Here is a 24,966-nt window from a genome sequence, read left to right as displayed (position 1 = left end):
ATAAAAATTCACTCCATCAAGCACATTCAATTTTACTCAAAAACCCTCCCCAAGCTGAAGAGCAAAGGGCCAACTTCCGTCAAGTAAGTAAGCAACCCTCCCTCCTTCAAGTGTTTCACTTTCACATGCCAGGGAAACTAGCTTTCCTCCAGCTCTGAGAATCTGGCTCCCGTGTCCAGAAAAGCAGGACACACTGACAGGAAGCACTGTGGGGCTGCAAAGCTCACAGCAATAGGAAGTTACATTCTTGTCAAATTTCATTGCACCCAACCATTTCCTTTTTCTACAGCAGCCAAAAATTTCTACCTTGACAGAAATCATTTCAAGTTACAGCAAAATGCATGAAAGAGCTCTGTGGTCACTGATAAGCTTGACCTGCAACTAAGAGTGATAATCTTCCTACAGTAATTAAGAGTGATGATCTTCCTATGGGAGCTGCCTTTTGCTGTTTCTACATTAATCCAAGCCTTTTAGTTTCATTTTATAATGAAAGAATACAGGCCTGTAGGACAGCATTTATTTGCCTGCTGGAGCTCCACAGCCCATGGGACACCTTTACACTGAACCCATTAAGTGCCAAAAACCCCACTATCCTTCCCTGTGCCTTGCCCCTCACTGGGAAAAGAAAAAAAGAATGTTAACTAAAAAGGAAACTAAGCAAATACAAGAAAACTCAGACCTAGGACTTAAAAAAGTAGTAACTTCTGCTTTTAATTTATTCCCCCCGATCTGGACAGCGCACCCAATACCAGTTTCCCCAGAAAGAACTTACGGAAAAGTCACTAAGATCATGTCTCAAAGCTACAAAAAATACCCAAGAGTGGAAAACATCAATCTGGGCTTTGCATTTTTTCCTCTTTTGTGAATTTCAGCCCAAATTTTTAAAAACAAAGTATATCTTTGAGCATCAACCTTTAAGAACAGTAATTTACCCATGAGCATGCAATACCATGCCTTGTTTAAGCCAGTGTATGAAGACAGACAACCAAAATTAGCTCAGTATGGAAAACTGTACAAGCTATCTCCACAGCACTTTAATAGGCAGCCTCAAATGCTACAAATGCAAAAATAGCAAACACTCCAATATACACTTTCACTGCATTGGCAGTAATTTGTTTTACAAACTGATAAGATGCTGGGGAAGTCCCTCAAAAACTTAAACCCATGCACCACTTGCAAAATCCTTTTACCAAACATTTGCTTGAGTAATAGACCAAGACCAGCCTTCTCAAGAGCTATGTTTCAGTTTTATAAGGGCAAAAGTTACTGCCACTATTGATTGCCAAATTTATCAAAAACTTAATTATCTCCTCTAGCAGATCAAAATTCATACGTGACTTTCTGAAGCATCTCCAAATGCTTCAAATTTGTTACCACAAATTTAAACTACGTAAGTTTTCTAAAAAATACAGTTTTTCATGTAATTGAAAAGCATTTTTACAAGCTGTACTGTATGAATGTGAAAATAGGATGAAATGTGAATGTGAAAATAAAAATATGAGAAGAAGCAAGGCTACACTTTCCTTAAAGGTACAGTAAGCATGGTGCTGCAGGGGGAAGCTGCGGTCACACAGTCATCCTACGCACAGCAGAGAAACTAAGCTGCTCCCCCACACCCCAGGGGACACTACAATCTTCAGGATGAAAAGTTAAAATCACTAGCCAAATACCAACAGTGACAAAGTAGCATCAACCCCAAACCACCACAATCATCTCACAGCAGCATCACTCTCTTGTTCTTGTTTTCCACCCATCCCAGTTGGGATGCATTACACATCCTCTTCTGGACCACTTCAAATATTTTGGCATCATTTGACAAAGCTTTCTGTTCTGGGGCATTAATTCATTTACTCTATGCCATATGTGATGTACTTTTTTTTTTTTTTTTAGACAGGATACAAAATACGGAACCTTATGAAGAAGGTCTTAAAAATGGCAATACAAAAAATTACAGACCATTTTTATCGTTCACTGGTACTTTATTAACTGACAGCACTGTGGATTTTCATCATCATCTCTATGCTTCAATAGCAGAGTCACATAAACCTACTCTCAAACAAAGAGCTCTTCTCTTCTAGCTTCCCATACAAAACTCTGGCTATACTTCGAAGTACATCCCCTCCTGCAGTCAGAAAAAGAAAGGGGAATCCTCCGCAGCGTCAGATCATTTCCACTTTTTCACCTAAAGCCAGTAAACCCCCAAGGTGACAGGACACCACCACAGAGAGCCTGCAAAATTTCCCTGTCTGCTCCTTTTGAAAAGTGCAGTTTGCTGAGCTCTCCTGTCTTGTGTCACTCGTCACTCTGGGTTGTGGTGCGCGAAATGGAACGACAGCTCCACGACTTAGCGCTATTAATAAAAACAAGCACGCTCACGGTGTGTTTGTGACCTACTCCTAAGTATGACTGGGTATTTATAGTTGTTAAGATTACTTTGTTAAAGGAAACATGCAGATGTGAAAAAATTTATACCAGAAAATTCAAACTGGCAAAAAATACCCCAAAAAATTGGCATTACCAAGATTAGTAGTTGCAATACTTATCACAGAAACCACTGGGTCCTTACAAAACATCTGGGATCTGTTGAAGCCAATGCACAGCATATGCTCTCAGCCAATTTCTTCTGATGTACTAAATGCTGCAGTGTTCTGCCATTATACAATGCAGAACCATACGAAACACATCCTGTTTCACAGGTTTATTAACAAAATGTCTACCACCAAAGAAACCTCAGGTTTGTTATGGCTCTGAATTTCAGCAAGGGGCATCTAAAGTCCACAAGTCAAGATTTGCTTCCTTCAGCAGGATAGCTGTGTGGAAAGGAAAAGGAGGAAAATTAGCTGAAAAAAACAGCAGGAAGTCAGCTTTTGATTATTTTATATCCGCTAAAAATGTACTTGCAATCAAGTACAATATTAAAACTCCACCTCCCCTAGATTCTTGCATTTCCTCCTTTATTTCAAAGATAGGAAGCTAATCAAGACTTCACCAACTCGAAATGTTCACCTGTGAAACCAACGGCAGAGCATCACTAACGCTATTTTTAGTTTTTTGACAAGCCTCTAACCAGACATCTGCTTTCACTGCAATAAAGGATGCACTTTGCTTCTGCACACCCCACATGGGTTTTCTCAAGCTGCCCATGAGAGAAAAAGCTCCCCCAGACATGGTAAAGATCCCTCTGCAACCCAAAGGTGTATTTAACTGGTCTTGGCTATACATCTCTCGACGCTTCTTGCTCTTCAAGATAAGCAAATTAATGCCATGGGAACCCACACAAAGGTCCCACTGAAGGCAGAGGGACAGCTGAGGTGGACTAAGGAGCAGGACTGACACACAGTACTTTGCTCCTAATGGAAGCATTTGGATACATGGCTAGACATGCATCTGAACCAAGAGCAAGCTTGGGAAGGTGCATCCAGCCTCTGAAGAGGCTTCTTCTGTCACTCCATGGCAGTAATTTCCGCTGAAAAAGGAGCAGCACGGCTTTGTAAGGCAGATCTTCAACCACACCAAAATGGAAGATGTGGTTTTTGGCAGGAATACGACAAAAACACAGAGGGAATAAAGAAACGTAAGGTGCTGCCCCAAACCACGGCCAGCAGTAGGTAATGTGGAATTGCAGTTACCATGAAGTCACATTTTTGACACCTGATCTTACCTTTCCACAGCTTGCAAGCTTTCAGCAGGTAAAGGGAAAATAAAGAAGATCTGAGTGTTCAAACCAAGCACCGTTGTTCCCAGTCCAGTATGTGCACCCAGAACGACTTAACCTTCAAGTCAAGCAGCATGGGAAAGTCATGGATGTCATGGGACAACCTGAAGGTTTCCAAGTCCCAAACAAGCTTCCTCGGCTTGGGAACAAAGGCAAAGGTTCTCATCTTAAAATGTCGAAGCGTACACTCTATAAGGCTGGGCACTGCCCTGCCCTCCCCGCACAGCAAACATTTCAGTAATTGTTTCAGGAACAACAAAACACAGCCCATCGCTTCAGTGACCAGTAAGCACGAATAATTGTTTTTATTTACAAGGAGAGAAAAAAAATCCAAGCAAGACTGAAAGCATGGGGACCAGGGCAGGGGTGCGTGTTTGTTTTTAAGCGACTACCCGCATCTGCGGGATCAGCCACATTATCCCAGCAACACTGAGAATGCTCACAAAGGCCAGAAATGTCCCCCTTTCAAAAGGGCAGTTTAAACGCTGCAGAAACTGGGTCAGCGACAGGCCACAGAAATACCTAAGCAGGCAGCAGGCACCTCGCAAGCTGCAGGCAGCAGGCTTGCAGCAAAGGCCTGGAATAAAAGACAGAACACACCAAGACAGAAATCAGACAATAGCTATTGAAGAAAGGCAGTTAATAGCAACAAAGCACGCAAAGCACGGGTCAAGGAGTCGGTCAAGTACAGGCCCTTCAGCTCTCTACCCTTCTTCAGTTGCCAGGAATCAAGATTTAGACACAAACCAGAGACGCACACGGCCCACAGCACCAGCAGGCAGGCACAAAAACTGAGCAGGCATGTTAAATCCACTACACAGTAAGGAACTGCAAAACTTATCCTACAATACTGCAGGGCTGCTCACTTGCTGAGGGCAGCACATGCTGCTTCTTGTTCTTCCAGTTTCATTAAAAAAAAAACAAAAAATACCAACAACAACAAAAAAAACCACCACCCCAAGAATTACACAAGTTTTGCTTATATATGGTTAGTGCATTTATCACCTCTGTGTTCAGATCTTTACTGTTGTATATTTATTGATGTGCAGACACCTTAACTTTAAAATGCTAATCCACAACTGCAATCCGTAGGACAATGTAATTCAGCACAAAATACATTTATGTAGGCAAAATCTAAGAGGTGACCTACATCACCAGTGAGGTCTGACTTGCTGACTGCATAACAGCTGACATCAAATGCGTGTGCGGCAGGACTGTTGCACACATCTTCCAGCCACAGTCAAGAGACTGGATTCTGTTTTGCACAGACCCTTAAAATCATCTGACGTGAACGGAGGTGGTGGTTACCCAAGGTGCAAGCAGTTATGAATCAGTCATTCCCTTCTTTCTTTCATTTCACTTCCCTTTTGTTATTGTGCACCTTTCCCTTCATTGTTAAGATTGAAATCTGCTGTTGTCCCTTATCAGTTTTGCCAATCGCTTGAAATGAGCAAACTCTCATTTGTTCCCTACCTACCAGTATCTTTGTTTGCTGGGTGTTTTTATCAGGGCACGATTTTCTGCCTTTCTTTGTTCTGTTCACAAATCTTTAGCGTTTTTTCACTTGTTACCATACTTTGCCCCTGCCTTTGCCTTTCCGGCAATTACACCCTGTCCTTCCCCTGCTGCCAAATCCCAGCCCAGACATGTTCAGCATCACATCCAAGCAGTTTCCAGTTCCAGGTGCAACTTGCTGGCTGCCGAGCCTCCCTCCCCACAGCCAGTCAACCATGCATGGATGGTGGCATCCTGTTTCAGCTGAGTTTTGCCTTACCCAACACACTGCTCTGAGCTTTGGTAAGTGCTACCCTGTTTTTTCTGAGCCTTTTGATTTTCTTAAATGGAGTCAGATCTTTTAGTTATTGTACCATATTAAGAGCAGTTTTCTACCTTTTCCCACAGATGTAACATAAACAAATCCTTTGTTTTTCATTCTCTGTCCTTTGTTTGCATATTTCTAACCTGAAAACAATTGTAACTGACAGTTGGTTTAGCCACTTGGCTGAGGGGTGAAAAACCCCAGAAGCCAATCTTCTGCTAGACCCACAAATGTATAAAAAGTAAGAAATAAAACAAAGAGGCGCCCTCTCTGCCCTGTCTCAGCTTTGAGGTGGACGGAGAAACCTCTGCTCTGCAAAACCTCTTGTCTGCGTGTGGCTGCTTTGTGTGTCTCGGTGACAGGTAAGAGGCAACAGTCTAAAGAGGAGAGCCCTGCGCACCAAAACAAACGTGCTCTGTAAGCAGCACTCCCAGAGAAAGGTCTGGTGGGTGCAGAGTGCCTTTTGTTTCTGCAGCAGAAAGTCCAGTGGGACCCAAGGTACAGCCAACAGCCTCTGCCCCCAAAGAACACAAACCGATGAGCCCAGAGGGGATGAAAAGGGGAACAAACTGCACCGAATACAACCTCACATTGTAGCCTACTGTGCGACAAACACTGAAGGGCACCTAGCTAGACAATGGGAACTTAATGAGGGGAAACAAAACCACCCTCTCCTCCTGCCACATCTCCCGGCAAAACCCTACTGCCCCTCCACCCAGAGGTTTAATATCAAGACACCAGTGTAACCACTGCACCGGGCAGCACTCATGTACTGCCCACTCCAAAACGCTCAGGATTTGTGACTATTGTGTGGTGCAGGAGCTGACCTGCTGCGGCATTACTTCAGCCAGGATTTGGTGCTCGATGCCCAGACTGCACCAAAACCGTGAGTGTCCAGCTCTACGCATGGTGATGGTCACTTGTCAGTAACTTCGGTAGAGTTCTAAGGTAAACCTTTTGTATTTCAACTTTGAACCCCTCTAATGATCCTGGTTAGGCTGTCCGTACTTTTCAAGTAGAGAGCAAACAACTTCATGCAATTATTTCTGCATTAACTACCGCAAAGGCAACCAAATCTTTCAGGATGACACCTAGTACCTGCAACTGTGACATTTCATGCAACATACATATTCATACTCTAAGCAGTAGTCAAGTAATTACTTTAAAGTTTAAAATTAGAGTTTTTATTTTCTACAGACTGTAACCAACTGTTTTATTAATGAATCAGTGAGATTTATCCTCCAAGAAAATGAAACAACCGTATTCTCAGATAATTCAGTAGAATTCAACTAGTTTAGCTTTTCATCATACAACTCTCTCAGGATTCAGCTGTGATGTGCAATGACAACAGTTAACACTAAAGTGTAAGTAAAGATGATGGGTTTTAAATGAGGAAAATGTCCCCATAGACCACACCTGTTTTTAAAACAGCCGTCCTGGCACAGAGGAGTAATTGACAGCTTTTACATACTCCCACCCAGAAAAGCCTTGAGAACACTGCGCACTTTGACTCACTGACACAAGCAGCAAGGAAGTCTGAGAGCCTAAAAAATCCGGTGCACGTGCAATTTCAATTGCTTGTGTAAACTGCACCTCTCGTCCAAGTGCGCTACAGCCATGGAGTTAAAAGGCAGCACAACGTGCAGGAACCTCAAGACCTTGGAAAGCATTCAAAGGATCCTCCTCACAAATATTAAAAAAAACAAGCATGCATCTGTTTTTTCTCTCTCCAGTGCTAAACACATCATACTGAGACTGCTGGCTCAGAGTCAAAGAGATCTCCAAAGTCCCACTTTGTTCCAAGTATACTCCCAATGGCAGCACAACACACTGCTCCAACAATGCCAGGAGATGGCATTAAAGCGCATGCACACATATGAGCTCAGTTTTAGTCTTACACGTGGCTGCTGAACCTGTTTCTGTCCTCACTGATAAGAAACAAATACCTGCAGCTGAAGGACTGCAAGGAGTTGCCTCATGTCACCAAACCCACATGCTGCCCACGGAGGAACTCTTTGGAAAGGCTCACAAGAAAAAGAATACCAGCAGCAGGATACCAGATGATCTTTTCAATTTGATTTTGATAACAACCAGAAATCACAGTAATAATTGAAGCAGCTTCACAAGAAAGGTAAGTGCACCAACAAACTTTAAAAAGTGTTAAGTATTAACATTTGGATTCATTGCTTGATAGCCGCTGTCAGCTCTGAAAGAAGCGTACAGGAGTCAACAACAGCACTCAGAGCGACTCAAAGCCAGTCCCTAGGGCTCCTACAAATCTGAGTCTCTATAACAATTCCCTTTTGGATCCTCTCCTGGGACCCGCAAAAGCTTTTCAATCAAGCCCTCCATGAATTCAGGCGGGAAAACAAGCTGGAAGAACATGGCAGAATTCAGGGGTCTCGGAGAACAACTAAGAACAAAGAAAAAAGAGAGATTATTAACTTTCTGTTAGACCAGATATCAGCATTCACATGATAAAAAAAAAGCTGGGAAATTCTCCTCTGGAGATAAGTGTAAATGTGCTACCAATAAAATAGTCATCATTTATCAACTTTGTAACATTGAGACGGCCTACTTAATTCAAAGTTAACTTTTTGAGAGGTGCGTATGTACGTAACAACAGAATTATGCCTCACTGTCTCAAAGAAAATAAACAGGATCCAGAGAGAAACATTAAAATAATGGATAGCAATTTAAAAAACTGGAAAGCAATATAAAATTATTTATATACGCAAAAGAGCTAGCAAAAATCTATGCCAGAACAATTTGGGCTTAAGGTCACCGTTTTTTCATACACACATACATACGTATACATATATATATATTTCAGGCTTCTGAAAGTCTTCCCAAGTATTTTGATGTGTGTCAAATTTTCATGCTATTGATAATACAGTGTCTCCAAAGGCCAGGCCAGTTTGAAATCTTAGTACTGCAAAGGAAGCAAGTTCTTTCATAATGCAAGTGCAGCTATGTTACTGCTTTTAGAACCATCACACTGGCCAAAAAAAGTTTTAGGCTTAATGAATATTGAGTTGTTTTCTGCATTTCTCCTATTTCCTTACAGAACATGCTGATGCAAACATTGTAAATAGAACTTTTTCTTTCTCATAAAATCCAACTCCAAAACACAACAAAACCATGAACCAGAGTCAACACAGCCCATACTTCGGACAGCACTGAAAAGGATACACTACCTTAACTTTATCTTTTTTATTTCCAAGTCTTTACAGCTTCTTCATGTGTCTTCACAAAGTTTTAAAGCTGAAGTTGGTTTTATCAGGCAGTAACTAAAAGCATTATTTTGCAATCCAAATTTCTTGATTTTGCCATCTGCAGAGTTCTGGTATGCAGGTGGGTCAGACGGTAAACAACTAGCTAGAGCTCAGCAACAGCATCTTGAAGCAGACATGGGAAGATGAGAACTTCAGTAAAGTAAGAGCACAGAGCTAGTTCTCACCTTCCTCTCAGAAATTATTTTTCCTTCTTTTCCTCATAATTCAAAGCAAAAAAATCTACTTCACTGTCTATGAGAAATTCCCATGTTTATATAAAGTCCAATTGTTCTACGGAAAGTAAGGTTTGTTTTGTACACACACAAAATATCCTGAGTTATCCTTGTCTAATCATATTTCCATTGCTATTTCTAAAAGTTACTATGACACAAAAAAACCAATCAACCAAAACACTACTTTGGGGCCAGGAGGTGGAGAAGAAGATAAGTTGACAACATCACCAGCTTTGCTCTCTATCTTTCTTGTCACAGTTGGCAGCCTGGATATAACATAGAATGGTAGACCCCCTGAGACAACGAAGAGACACCTAAATTATTCATACTGATCACATGTTTCTCCCAGATGATTAGCTTATTTGATGAAAGCAAACTCTTCTACAAATACAAAGCAAATATTTGCGGTGAGTACTCAGAACACTGCAAAAAATTTAATGCATACCGTTGTCACATGCAAGAATAATATTTGATATATACTGTTCCCCTCCCTGAAGTGGACAGTGCCCTTCTGTCCTGATGAAGAACCGAGATGGTAATTTTGCAATAACCACAGAAAGTAAAAGTCTCTCCCCAAAGCAGATACTGAAGGAAATGGATAAAGAATGATGTCTAAGAAAACATAATTAAGACTTTTTTAAAACTCAAGTGTTGGAATCTATAACAAATATTGAACTACAAGTGGTGTTGATGTTTTCCTGTTCATCTTTTTACTTATGGCAAACACCAAAACTACTGAAAGGTCTCCTTCACCTACTTGTCCACAAATCATGCAGCCAGAGCCACCGCCAGAGCATGAGCACAGCTTTCCTAGAGGACGATTCCTCATCAAATAAAAATATGTGAGTCATTAAAAGCTAAGTTTGAGTCACCTTTGAATATCTATGAAGACGAGAGCCAGGTAACAGCTGTGCCTATAGCTCTTCATTACACCGCATTAGATAGATTCCTGGGCCCTTTATGCTCTGCTTATAGTAATCAAACCTGGGTACTGTGGTTAATCATTCAGAAGCAGATTCTACACAAATTCCTACATGTGAACAAACTGTTGCATAGGCTTTCTTGCATTTTGTCCTATTTTGCCAATCTGCAACAGTGGAAAAACTGTGAAGCTAAATTCTTACACTGTGTCAATTTTCAGACTGCTGACACTGGTCTACGATTCCAGATGTCTATTGTTTAACTGCAAAAGGGTAAAATTACTACAGATTAAGTCCTCTTATGGGCAACTAAGAAACAGCTATTATGGAGGTGAAAATAATTTATTAATAATAAACACGCAGACCAAAAGCTAAATCCTTTGTGACCCACTGCCCACAAATCAGAAGGATTAGCCTGAGATTAACAGACATCTGAAATCCATTACCAGTGTATTAAAATGTAAAAGTAGAAGCATAAGATGAAAGTTCCTATTCTGAACTACTTATATTACAGAAGCAGCAAGTACGGCAGGGGGGACACAAAATTTACAAATGAACAAACACACCATAGCAGATGTTTACTTTCGCTCTTCTTTGGGTTTTCTCCCCTCTTCTCTAAACACAAAATGTGTCCCAACATCCCCTTTTTCAAAACAAGGCAGGTTAAGTTTAATGAAAAATGCCGTGTTCCCAAGCAGACTTGCACAGCCCTCGCAGCATGCGACTGGCCCGGCATTAAAAGCTGACCTTCCCCATGTGTTTGCTGAATGACTACACCAACAGGCTGTGCCACGAGATCTGTCTCTGCTGTCACACAGCTCTGCAGCCTGTCCTGAACCAAGCACAATTGGAAATAAGACACCACATGCCCTTGTCCCACCTGCTCAGACCAGGCTTGTCCTAACTCCAAAGGGCATGCATTGTGCGTGGGCTCTGTCCCAGAGCACAGGCTATGGGGAGTTTACCAAGCGCCAAAAATAAAAACAAAACACGCACAACAAATGATGTACGTGTGTGTGCACCAGCTTGCAACTATCCACACAGTGCTGCCGCTGCGTGACTCGCCACACCGTCCACCCAAAACCCACGAGCTGTCCCCCAGGCTACCCATCATCCCAGCGCACACGCTTTACCCCACTCCTACCCCACAGCCACTGACTCGGAGGCATTACCCCTAACACACAAGACACTGCCCATCTCGGCCCCACACTTTTGAGGACTGATCTGCTCATCTCTCATCAACAGTGAGAGGAAGAGCAGATCTGGCTGGGCTCCTCCCCAGCTCCTCCTGCACTGCAGATAAGGCAGCAGAGTCAGCCCGGGCTCAGGTACCACCACGCAAGCACCCAGCCCCACAGCGGACCAAAAGGCAGGGGCAGGAAGAGACAGGTCTGAAGGACTGAGGAAAGAGCAAAAAGGTGCCACAACGTCTGGACCAGAGCCACACCACCGGATGGGGATCCCTGGGAGCAATGTGAGACAAGCAGAACAGAGATGACATCCTGCAGGTGACACAGACAGGGCACCCGTCCCACACAACAGGCTGTAGCATTGAGGGAGAACTTCCGTGCACATTTTCAGCTGATGCTGCCAGAGAACAACAGGGAAACAAACTGAAGAATGATCACAAATAAATATTAACCTCGCGACAAAACAAGTTCTTCTAATCCAGAGAACTTGTAGGGCTGCACAAGGCAAGGGACAGCACCAGGAAACAGAGTGCAAGACATCCTCTTCCTCTGGCAGTACAGAAACTACAGCCATCTCAGGCATGGCCCAGACTGAAGCTAAAAAAAAAAAAGTAGAGATGCCACAAGATAGTACGCAAGAGATCTGCAGAAGATACAGCAACAGAAAGTGAAGAAATTATTAACAGAGGAAGACAAAGAAAGAACTATATAAGCACCAAAATGTAAAGTATAGTTTATCTGTCCTTTTAAAATAGGTCATTACAGGTGAGAAAGTCTCCTCCAGTAGCACATATCCACAAATACAATTCCTCGATACACACTAATCCCTGTGCAAACAATGACCTCACAGCCCCAGTCTTCTATTTTTACCAGTATAGAAACTGGTGCTTCCATAGAAGCCTGTGCGGCTTTTCAAGGCACCATGAGCCATAAGAATGCAGAAGTGCCAATTTGCAACTACTATTCCAAGATTGCCTTCATTTCTCAAAGTCGTCACCCACAGATGAGAAAGTCCATTTTAGGTAGCATACAAGCTGACACAGACCAAAGGCTCTCTGCTCCAACCCACAAACATCCTCCAGCCCAAGAGTGTGCACAAAAGTGAGAAATATATGCATTCCAACAGTTTGTTCAATGCAAAGAGACAAGAGTTTGATGATGAGTGGGACTGCAACAGCAAGACCAAGAGTAATTAAATATGGCCATATATCACCTTCGAAGTATTTCCATCAAGGTCACACAGGACCTACAATGAGGACAGAAGCTTGACAGCTCTTTGCAAACAAGTGCAAGACTGTCATCTGCCATTATCTCATGATCATAGAAAGCCACAGGGTCATCCCCTCAGTTTGGTGTGAAACACTGTACAGCTGCCCTGGGCAACTCCTCTCATTTATGAAATGTCTGAAAACAACTTAGAAATAAAGAAACAAACAATAGCTGAAACATTTGTTAGCACACTGCGCTGCCATGCAATGTCCCAGGGAAAAAACCAAAGCACATTTTCTATCCCCTGTACCATCAGGCAAGCAACGTCATTTTGTAAAAGGAGCGGTATTTGGAAGAAGCAATGCACACAGGGGAAGAGCTGTCCCTAACAGCATCTAATACAAAGTTCAGCAAGGCAAAGTTCATCGGTGAATCAACTGCCACAAAAAACCAGAGATAAACAATTAACGCAGCAGTTCAGCCTGCCACCCTAGCTGTGCCTGGCAGAAGCATAAGGAAGGAGAGGAACAGTAACACTGATTATTTTGGAAGGAACTATCTGTTTCTTCATCTACAAGAAAACCTCCAGTTTCACTGACCTCTTGCAGTTCTTTTCAGTAAGCTGCTTTTAGCCCAGTTTCACAGTATCCTGTGTTCCCTACAGGTGTTTCCTTAGGGATTTTCACCCAAGTGTTACAGGTGGGTGTGTCCATCTCAATTCTCCTCCTTTACTTCTAAGGATTATGTAAAGTAAATTTAATTTCTTTATTTAGGCATCTAGTAAAACTTAAAATTAGTACTCCCTTGGTATCTAGACAAAAGTGGAAGTGTGGAACAACAGCCATGACTTATCAATTAAAAACAAAAGTTAGCCAATACTGGAAAAGGTTTTAGTGCTAACCACTAAAAACACACATTCTGTGCATACTGCAGAAATTGCTACCTTATGCGAGTGCAGTAACGGGACTAAAAAGCTTTCTCCCAAGACACTCAAAGCTTTCTCTCCAAGAAACTTTTTCTTTTCTTTTTAACACACATGGATTTTTTTTTTTTTTTTTTTTTGCTTCTTTTGTAAAACAACAATTTTTAAAAAAACACGAAAAACTTAATAAAAGCAGCTTTCACTATTATAAGACCAGGCATATATTCTAGGAAAAATCTTCATGTAGTTAGACTTACTTTCAGGGTAAGTTTAATGACAATCTAAATGATCAGTGGTACTCCATACAAGCTTAGTTAGAAAATATTAAGATGGTTCCTTTCAGACAGCTTAAGTACTGACTGACATTCTCAGAACTATTTTTCAGCTTTTCATTTTGAAACACTTTCTCAGTGGATACTCACTTTGATTTTAATAAAAGATATTTTAAAAATAAATACAGCATAAACCTTTTTTCTTTTTTTAATATTCAGACATTTCTGCTGGCACAAAATCAATTTTTACTCATTTAATTAAAAAAAAAAAGGCAGAAAAAGAAAATCTGGTTGATCCTAACCTATTTTTCAATGTTTCTTCTCCTGCCTTAGCCACCACCCAAGCTAGTTATCTGATGCACAGGCATACCACTAGTCCTATGCCACTACTTTCCAATTGGACTGTCAAAAATTCTGGCACTAAGACCACAGGCTTTTTGGAAGGATGAGTCACCTCTGAAGTGTCTTATTACTCCATCCACAGTGCCAGACCTCATTTGTGCCTCTCGACTAGAGCCGAAGTTGTGGCCAGGGAGAAATTGCAATATACAGCCACAACGCAAAGCAGGCTCATTCTCCCACTGCCACTCTGGATTCTTCCTGAAGCAAACATTATAACTACATTTCTTAAGTATTCCCTAAACCCTCTAGCAATTCTGCAGTCTGTGCACTTCAACTGCTTTACTCTCTCTCAGGCAGCTAGTAAGCTACTCCCTTGCTACCTCCACCTTCAATTTCTCCTCCGCAACTGGAGCACGATTTCACAGACACAGCAAAAACAACAGGATTAGGAGTAATTCCAGCAAGCAATCAGGAGAGGTCAAAGTGCTGGGCATCAGCTGTCATTCCCAGGCTGCACTGACACCCTAGCAGGAGCCCACTGGGAGCCGATACCATCTACCACCCCAAGCAGCTCCAGTCCACAGGGTCAAACGCCCTCCACTGATCAAAGGCAAAGGCCCAACAGAAATGCCTCACTGAGCCAACTGCATCACACTTGGAATTTTCCTAGCAGTTGATACCTATCTACTCAAAGCAAAATATGCCATGCTGTAGGAAAAGGTTGGAAAATGTCCTCTTCCTGGCTAGTTTCATTCCATACTTCTAGTATTCTATGGATTTCCCTTCTCATAGACAATCACTGTCTATGAGTGATCCCATATTAAGAGTGTATGCTTCATATCTTGAGCACAGCAGTTTCCTCTGGTGCAAATGTTCCTTAATGTGCCGGCTGCAAAACAGCATCCTCAAAGGCCTCTCTCCAGAAGTCCTCAAAAAAAAAAGTACTAACAACGTTGTACATGCAAAATTACTTTTTTTTTTTTGTCCAGTGATTACTTCCTTGAAGTAGAAAGCTAAAAGTTTTAACTCTAGCATCATTTGTGCATCACCTGATAGCACTGTCTCTTTATTTGTGCGTGACTTCAGCATTTCACAGAATATGCTGAGTTGTAAGGGACCCACAAAGATAGAGCCCAACTCCTGGCCCTGCACAGGACATCCCAGGAGTCACACCATGTCCCTGAGAGCATTGACGAAACTCTTCTTGAACTCCATCAGGCTTGGAGCTGTGACCACTTCCCTGGGGAGCCCATTCCAGTGTGTAGCAAGGTGAAAAACATTTTTTTCTAATATCCAGTATAAACCTCCTGACACAACTTCAGGCCATTCAGGTTCTGTCTCATTATGCTGCTTTAGCAAGCAAATAAAACTTCAAAATTTGCTATTGCCAGTTGTGGCAACCAAAGTCACCAGGATGAAGGGATGGGACTACAAAAAAAACAAAAAAATCCCAAAACAAAACGAAACAACAACAACAAAAAAACCCCTCCAAACACAACAACAAAAACATTTTCTTGTCAACACCTGTCATGGACTGTTATGAAAGGCATCTTTTTACTCCTGACTTTCAAATGTAAGAAGAGGTTTTTAAGGAAACTGGAAGCTTTTTAATAGGCTAGTCCAAATACACGTGACTTTAATTCTGTCAAAGTCTGTAGCGTGAAGCAGTACTCAAGTGCCGTGCTGCATTTCTTATTTCAGAATCTGATCCAGAGAGAGACACAAAACAGCATGAAGCAACCTGTGGAAGCATCCAAGCAATCAGAATAGCAGGAATCGTGGAAATCAAGGAGCTGATAATCACCGCCTCACACAGGGCAGCTACAAACGCGTGGACCTACAAATCAACCATTTCTCATTCACCTCTGAAATAGCTCTTCACACAAACTGCTATTTTGACAGTGCCTTTTACCTCCATGCAAATTTTTCTATTTCTTGAAGCTAAACCTAAGGCAGAAACTGTAAGACCACATCCATCTCCCCTGTGCACTTGCCACAAGAACAGCAAACCAAGAAGACCACCCCAAAAGGAAGATCTTATGATGCACATGCACAGGAAGTCCGTTAAAAGACGGTTAATACTTTACCGCTTTTGTTGTGTTCGGTTTTTTCAAAGTAGGTTAGCAAGCTCCCAGGGAACCCACTAACCTAGAATTAAAAACTGAATGCAACAATGTTTTGGAAAGAGACTTTCTCCTTTATGCCCCAAGATGATGAACTCAGTATACTTCCCTCATCTCTGGGGAAATTTTTGATTTCTCTATCTCCTTTAACTTCTGCTAATACCCCTACATTTGCTTCTAAGGGCTTCACATCAAATTACAGTACCTTCAGCTGATTTCCCCAGGGCATGCAGTCAGACAATGAGATGAAGATGCTGCAAGCTTCGGGTTTTGCTGCTACAGGAAAAGGAAATCCCCATGATTTCACCATAACAATGTCATCCAAGGGAATGAAAATTAATCTGGAAATAAACTAATAAATTCTCATCTTTCCAAAGTACTTTTGCTGGCTCTCCTTTGTGAAGTCTACACTACAACATTCCTTCAGTATACAGAGCACACACAGGTTTGTGTTTACCTACAGCAGCAAACCAAAACAGTTTAGAAGATGCACACAAGCCAGGATGTGTTTAGGCAAGTTTCCTGAGGCATTTCAGTATGACAATAGAAGGATGTTTCCACCATGCATGTGAACCTCTACAAACTTAAATCCCAAAAAGCAAGCTCATTTTTGAAAACGAATAATTACTAGAAAAAAATTTAAGCACCTGAATGACCTAAAAAAATTCCAGTCAAATCACTTTTTCCTCTCCAAGTCTCAAGAACTAATTATTTTCAATAATATTTTTATTATTGCCATAGTAGCCAATTACCGCATCCACCTCCAGAGAAAAATAGGCAAGTAGAGATTTTTTTCCACCTAAATGACATATCTCTGCCTGCTAAGGAAACAATCAGAAACAATCTTAAGCACAGCATTAGAGACTGCTACCTTCTGACTACCTCTCAACAAAGAAAGCATGCAGGTAATAAAGTTACGCAGTAAAAATTCTGCATCCAAAACATAATAGCTCCCAGATGAAAAAAATCAGAAACTTCTGTATTTGTGCAGGGAAATGCAGCTTTCAGTAGTTTACCTCTCTTTTCACAAGAGGAGGCAGAAAAAAAAAAAAAATCCCTTCTGCAGGTAGGAATTGGGGCACTTAGGCAAGCACAAGTAATCAGCACCAGCTGTCAGTAGCCGCAGTAATTCCCACATCCTGTTTCCAAACCATCTTTGTAATTCCCACGGAGATGAGGCACAGGAGCCTTAATGTGATGCTGGGTTCAGATGAGAAGGCTCCCAATGGGGCAGAAGGGGAAAAGCCATGTGAAGAAGCATTGCAGTGCAGGACAGACCCATCGTAACCATCCCATTCCCACCCCCTGGGCTTACTCCTTCTGCCAGCTCCCAGCAAGGCTCGTGTTTTATCCCATCTATTTGATCTCAAACCTAAGCTAAGGGCAAAGACTGGAGATAAATGAGAAAAGCATTTGTGGCTAACTGCTGCCATCAGAAAATGGTGCTGTTACAAGTGTTTGTTTTAAGTCTTGTGATCTTTCTGGCTGGCATGGCCCTGAAAGCTGTAACCACATTAACACATACCAAAGGAAGGAAGTGTTTCACTGGTAAATGTCCAAGCATTTTAACCTGGACGCTCAGAGGAAACAAAATGTGTATTTAAAAATAATCCGTGATGCTATTTCCCCAACCCTTCAAAATACAGAAGGCCTGATATTAACAGAAACAGCAGAGTTGTGCCTACAGCTCTGAAGAGCTTTATTATTTATCTGATTTCAAGACGTAAGGGCAGAATTTTATTGTTCCACAGCAACGCATTAATAAACCTTTGGCTTTAAATCTCCTTCACCTCTTTCCTTGCCTTGGTGCAAATTAACACTCCAAGACTACTTACATTTACAACTTTCGTAATGGAAAACTGTCCCCTGCCTGAAAGAAATTAATTACAAAATATACAACAAAACAATTTACAAGCATTTATTTTTTGTGTGTGAAAGCAATGAGAAGCAAATTCATCTTAGAGACAGGTTTAGGAGAAAGAGATGCAAGAAGGTATTTTGTGCTTGCATACACTGAGCAGTATTAACATTAAATTGAGAAAATTGTAAGCCACGAGTAATAAAAAACTATTTAACATGCAGGAGAAAAAAAGTAATTTTTTAGTAGTCTGCCCAATTACACTTTGGTACTTTCTAAAGCAAAAAACAAAATGAACTTCAATACTCTGGCTTCCACTGGAATTTAGCTTACCTTTGCTCTTGCGGATGCTCTTCCACATCCTCCTCCGAATCAGCCTGACAAACAGAAAATACTGTGTAAGAATCTCAAAACTGCAACATGCGCCACTGCACATATGTACCACTTTTAACTCCATCATAGATGGATTCTTGTGTGACTTGTTTGCACAACAAATTCAGAAATCTAAAATTACTACAACTCCTTTATGAGTCAAGTAAGGTGGTTGATGGACATCCCATTTGAGGTTTCAGCTCATCTTGCAAAAGATAAATGGTGACTTAACTTGGCTACTCCAGTTCCCTCCCAAATGCTGTTTAAACAGACTCATTTTCCATTTATGTAAATGCAACTATACAAAATCCACTCACACACAGAATTTCAATCTAAGGCCATCAATTGTCCTCAAACTACTGGAAGACTATTTCCTCCACTTTCAAATTATCTGCCCCCATCAGCAAACTTCAATAGCCAGTACCTGAGGAAATGCAGAATGCCTTGAAATGCAGATCACCTGTCAATGCCAAAAGCAAAGGCAAAGTACCACATTCCAACTGGCAAGGTGAAGTCCCAAACCTAGATCTTATCACTCATTAGCAGTACATACAGAAAGCAGAGAAAGCAGAAGCTCTGAACACATCATCTTAGCTCAGCTGCTAAGACTCAAGTAATTTTCAAGACATGCAGCTGAACTGTGTCAGCTTGCAGTTCACCACAAACCACTTTGAGCTGTCTACAGAAATGAACTCAAGTATGGGTTCAATGAGCTCCCTGCAGGAAATCCATTTAAAACAAGGAGGTAGCTACTCTGAACTGGCCAAGATCTCCAGGAACGCTTTAGGTACAACTCAAAATGAAGTGTGTTACTGCCACTCAACCCCTGCTGATGAAACCAGGGACAACTTTAGGGAGATTAACATTTTTCAGGAGGTCACAGTCATCCTGCCAGGAACAGCTGGTGAGTTTTCCCAGCTTCTGCTTCTGCAGGTGATGGTTCTACAAGACACAAACCACAGACCTTAGCAATGAAAAGGTAGGGGAAAAAAAATCTTTTAAAATTAAAAGACTGTACTTTCCAACACCCCTCCTACGTGTTTCCCATGTAAGCAGATCATGGCCTCAAGCTAGCAGCTTTGACTTTACCCCCGATTTTCACTACATACTGGAAAAAAAAATTCACCTATAAACACTAAACATCATTCTACAGATTTCAGATGCTTACGCAGATCAGGCAGCCCTACCTGCCTACTGAATGGGACAGGCAGCAGGATTTCTGAAGACTTGAGCTTCAAGAAATGAGGAAAAATGACAACCACATTATAGTGCCAAATATGGTTAATGTTAACATTAATATTAATAATTAACATTATCGTGTCTAAAATAATGACCTTCTGCCTAATATTAATATGGATCTTGCCAAAAGCTGTCAGACGAGCCTGAACTTCCATCTTTTGTCACAAGCAGCTCATACAAAAGAAGCAGCACAGCCTCCATCATAACATAACCAAATCTGGAACAAGATTGACAGGGAAGTACAAGATAATTTGAGAACTCAACAACCTTTCCATACGCCTGCCCAGAGGTTGGAGACACCATGCTAATTGTCCAGGATCTGCAGTACACCACAAAGCTCTTCGGCACAGATCTACCTAGAAGTCCCAGCACCTGACCCCTATGGAGACCCAGCCATCTCCTCTAGAGACCTTGCTAAGCCTTGCTGTTAGACTCCACCAGGATGGTATGATACAAACCCATCATGTCTTCCAGCTCCTCCAAGCTCCTTTTGTACTTCTAGAACCCCAGTACAATATCAAGCTGAACTAGAGGACTCCTTATCCACCTTCTCCAGAAACAGCTCCCCTGCCACAGCCAGATAGGAAGCTATCCTCATTTTAAATGGCTTAGTTCTTCCTTTAAATGGCTTAGCATCTGCCAGGCATCAGAAACCTGTGTTTGTGTCTTTACACTGCTCTCACCCTTAACACTAGCCACCTTACCATTTCTCCTCTTCACTTTTCACCAAGCAACAATGAAGCAAATTTCCCAATCTAGAGTGCAGCCATAGCACATCTCAACTGTGCAAGGGAAAAAAAAAAAAAAAAAAATTAAATCACCCTCAACTCTGTTCACACACAGACCCCTTTGTCCAGCTTTCTCCTATCTTCACTCCTCTGTGCGCTCCAGGCTACATGTCCATGTAGGCTTAAACTGAGGATTTACAAAGAGAGAAAAGAAAAAAAATAGCATTCTCAAACTACAGCGGGAAGAAAAGGAACGCCTCCTGAAAGCTAAAATGCAGTTCCCAGCAGTCTACCTATGAAAAGAAAAGAATCCCCTTCCTCCAAACCTTGTAACCTTATCCTGAATATAAGGCAGGTGCTTATCTTGTGTTGGAAAGCCCTTGAAAGCGCCCCCCTTGTGTCACACAAGTCTCAAGAGCCTGGGCTGACAGCTACTGCATAATCTGCACGGCCAACCAGCCCCAAGTCCTATCAGCACCATCCAGAAGCTCAGCTGGGAGTCTGGAGAAGCCTTTTAACAGCCCAAAGAGGAACACAATTCCCAGCCCAAGTCTGTCTCAGACTTTCACACAAATTCTGTGTCTTCAGACAAAACCCGCTTTGAAGTCGGTGACTCTGTACATTTAATTTGTGCACAGATGATGGGATTGTTAATGACACGCTGCAGTGCTGCGTATCTCTGATAAACGTATGTAAGATCAAGGTCTTCATCAGCTTTCGAAACCAGGAAAACAATTATTAACCCCTGAGCTGCACTGAAGAACAGAAACTGAGAGAAGCTGCTACTACTTGGGGAAAGAAAAAAAAAATTTTTTCAGACCTGAGCAGAGGCTGGTAAGTGAAAACTCAGGCAGGAGCTCTGTATTTGTCCAGCGTCTATAACAACCATGATACACTAAACACTGCAGTATCTTTCGCTAAAATTCAAGCACCTGAAACACTATCACAGTAAAGTGAAACAAGAAGTTACTGTAATCTCCTTAGTATCTGCAAGTAAACTGAAACATTCACAAGGGGTTCCTCTAAGGAAACATCTCGCTCATCTCCTGCATGTGACACACCGAAACGGTAAAAAATCCACCACATCAGTCAAACACTGCATCGACACCAAAATAAAGTTTAGTATATACTGACTTTGATGACTCTCATTTTCAGTCGTGATAACAAGAACTACAGCTTAACCTTCATTATGTCGTTTTAAGGTAGTTCCTCCCCCCAAACTGAAGGGGCTGAAGGGAAAGCGCTCTGCAGATACCCAACCCACCTGCCCCAGCCTTCAGATGCTCCTAGTAACAACCTACTTGGTTTCTGACAGACAGAAACATGCAACTGACTCTCTGATCCCTCTTTTAAGTAGTGTAGGCCATGAACATTTGTGCTTCTTTCATACACTTGGGGAAACAGCTGGCCAGATACCCTTACTGTGCTTTTCCTTGTCCTCTTTCCTATCCTTTTCAGCAAACATAAAACATAACTAACTGTCATTAACAACTTTGCACTGAAGTACTACGACCTGGCTGTCAATATTTGGAGCTTTTTCAGCCTTTAGTGGTGAACAGCTTGTGTGTCAAGTCTTACATAATGGAGCTTTTCTCCCAAGCATTTTACTTAAGTATTAACAAGTTGCAAACAAACATGCAAAACCACAAAATTATAAGGGGTCTATAAAAACCACAACTGCTCTAATCAAGTCTCTCACACTCAAGATTTTCCATGTCAAAATCCCACTGGTTTTGAAAGAAAAATCCAGCTGCCCATCCCAGGAATATTTGCTATGAAAGGAAGGTTAAGGGCAAGAAGGAGAGCCAGGTCAGTGGGTGCTCTGTGGTCACCCCACACTTCACACCACCTTCAACAAGAAAGAAGAAACGGGTGCAAGGGAATACAGCCATCACATCCGACTGGGAAAACCAGCTGGTCTCAGAGCTAAAAACGGAATCCAGGAAGAAACACTGAAATGCTGGAGGAAGCAGCAGACCAGTGGAAGACAGTCAGCAGCCTAGATACAGCCAGCTCCCCTCAGCCCCGGCGCAGGAGCCCACGCACACCCTCACCAACTGCAGTGCTCCGGGCACCCTTCAGGCTCGGCTGCAGAGAAAGAGCAGTAGGAGAGCCATCCCCTAACAGCTCTGCAGGCTTCAGGGCAAGCTGGAATCAAAAGCCCACAAGCACTAGGGGAGGGGAAAAAAGGAAAAGCACAAGTATGTATAAGAGGGAAGCTGGGAGGGGGCACACGAGAAGCACAAACAATGAAAGGGAAGCAAGAGGAAACAGAAGGTAGAACAACCAAGCGGGGTGGAGGCGCAGGGGCCCTGGGCGGCTGCGCTCCAGCATGCAAATTCATGCAGTTCGCGTAGACAAAGCGATGCTGTGAAAGGCCTCGAAAGCAACTACAAATATTAAAACACTTTGTTTCCCCTCCCTCACCCCTTAACACGATGTCTTTATTTGCTACATGCTCCTGGAACAAAAGCGTGTGCAGGCAACCGGATGGCTGAATGGGTTACCAACCCATCCAACTTTCACCCTCAAATTCTGCAGGCAGCAAGGAATGCTCAAAACTGCTCTGTCACAGGCAGGCAGTTGATGATGCATGGAAAATAAGATAATAGTGTAAAGCCATGACAGAAAGAGAAAAACATCCATCAGACAGCATTGGTAACCTGCCAGAAACAGGCTAAAGGGCTGGCAGACAGGGCAACCTAATCCATTTTCCTGCTGAGAGCACTGGGGAGGGAGGTGCTTTGGCAGAGGAATATGAACAGCTCCTTCCCTGGATTTCTCACTTCTGCAGGTGAAATCCTCATTGGCGCCACACTCTCTCCAAAAAGGGAAAAACAGGAAAAACAAAATCAAGGGGCCAGAACAATCCTATTCCCAAAGCCTTCATCCAAGAAGAAGACCCATCTTCAAACACGGGAATGAAGCAACTCTTGAATATTCCCTACCAAACATTTGTTATCCACTCAAAAGCCAGGAACTTCTTCCTGTTACTACACCCTCACCATCACATCACCACTGCTGTGATATGTGAACTCTGAGCAGCAATGCTCATCGGAAGTTTAACCAAGAAAGTCTATTCTTGCAAGAAAGAGAACATGGAAAACTTCTTTGTAGCAACAGTAGGTCAGACCACTTATTTTAAGTGAAACGTGATCGACAAGCAATAAACCACTTGCAAGTTTAAGCATCTCTCTAACAAAGGGCAGTTCAGATGTTAACAGATGTAGCGATTTTCCAGATCTCAGGAACAGATGCTGGCGTCTCCACTGATGCCCCCCACCAACCTCAGGAACCCAGGAGGGCAACGATGCTGATGTGCCTTCAGGACCTCACAATCACTGCAGAGGATCATGGCTGGATGGGCAACCCTCAACTCTTTGGGCATCCAGGGAAGAGACATGACCAGCAACAGCACACCAGTGCCACCACTCCATAAAAGAGGTGTTGAAAGGGTCCCTCACCATATCCACAGGGACTTAGGGAAGCCTTTTTTCCTCCTCACCACAACAAATGAAAAAGGTAGTTTCAAATGTGGCCAAAGGGCCCAAGCCCTACAGGGGCTGGACAAAGCCCAAGTTCACACGGAAACAGAAGAGCAAGCATCAGGGTCAGGCCTGTAACCAAATTTTGGTCTTAAAATCTACTTGAGGAACCTGGGAGCTTCTGTTCAGCTTGAGTAGTCACTGATGCATCAGATGCTGCTGCAGTTCTCAAGCTCAGAGGGGAAAACCATGCAAACCAGTCAAGGCACTACTAGTACTCAGAGACCAGCATATCTGACTTTCAACCTCTTAAATCAGCAACCCTACTGTCATTTACTTCTCACTCCGCCACAACTGAAGCCAGAACACTTTTTTCTTTCCTGCATACCTAATGTAGCCTCTAATCATGAAATGATGAAGGAACAGCAGCCTCAGCTTCATCTTCACTGCTGCAAGAACTGAGCAAGACCATATGCTCAACTATGCCAAATTCATGGGTCATTCATGCCTGGTTTTTCTTTAGCCAAGCTAAAGCTTATTTTTATGAGGATGCTCAAGAACAAAGCGTTTTCCAAGAGGACCCAATCTCCTCAGGAAGTAAACATCACGTCATCATCACTCAATTGCAGCTTTGCTATGAGAAGCAACTCTAAACAACTATACTACACAGTTCAACATCTAATGCATCTTTATATCTTCAATCTAAAGAATGCAGATGCAAAGGCTGAGCTCCTCAAGCATCATTGCACAGCGACTCTTACACCTTCCCTTAGCCACTACGACATCTGTAACAGGCCAAATCTAGTTAGCACAACAAATGTATCTTACAAAATTATTTGGACATACAATAGATAATACTTTCATAACACCACAGGACAAAATGCTCAATCCTGGTAAGCAGCAGCAATTTTTAGCTAGCTAAGAAACAGCACTTCTGCTATTTTTCCTTACATTAATGGGTGTCAATGGCTGCGCACTAAACAGAGAATGATATATCGGCTTAAGACAAACAAATTACCCACTTTTGCCCCTCATATAAGATCATGTCCCTAAGGACTGCTTCTTCCCATTTATGAGCCTGGTGCCTTGAAGTCTAGAAGACCGAGCTCAACATATGGCAGAGTCCGTCAGTGTGAGTTAAATGATTGCCTCAAATGCCATAAACTCCAGACCCCCCTTGCAGCGCCCCTCCTCGCTCACCAGCCCCGCCAGGCATTGTACCATATTGGTTCCTCTTGCCAGCAAAGGATCTATCAAACCTTGT

General features: G+C 42.4%; 1 protein-coding gene across 2 annotated transcripts in view; it reads right to left on the bottom strand.

The window, feature by feature from the left end:
* The window catches only part of TMEM131L (transmembrane 131 like), an 80,133-nt gene that overhangs the window by 54,202 nt on the left and 965 nt on the right, over positions 1-24,966 (bottom strand). For both annotated transcript variants that reach the window (XM_040064390.2, XM_040064392.1), the window contains exon 3: positions 18,212-18,255. In XM_040064390.2, the coding sequence (XP_039920324.1) occupies positions 18,212-18,255 (44 nt within the window). The remainder of the gene's footprint in view (positions 1-18,211; positions 18,256-24,966) is intronic.

Source organism: Hirundo rustica, chromosome 5 (assembly GCF_015227805.2).
Source record: "Hirundo rustica isolate bHirRus1 chromosome 5, bHirRus1.pri.v3, whole genome shotgun sequence".
Taxonomy (NCBI): Eukaryota; Metazoa; Chordata; class Aves; order Passeriformes; family Hirundinidae; genus Hirundo; species Hirundo rustica.
The sequence above is the reverse complement of the archived record's forward strand: the minus strand, read 5'-3'. Positions and strand labels throughout refer to the sequence as shown.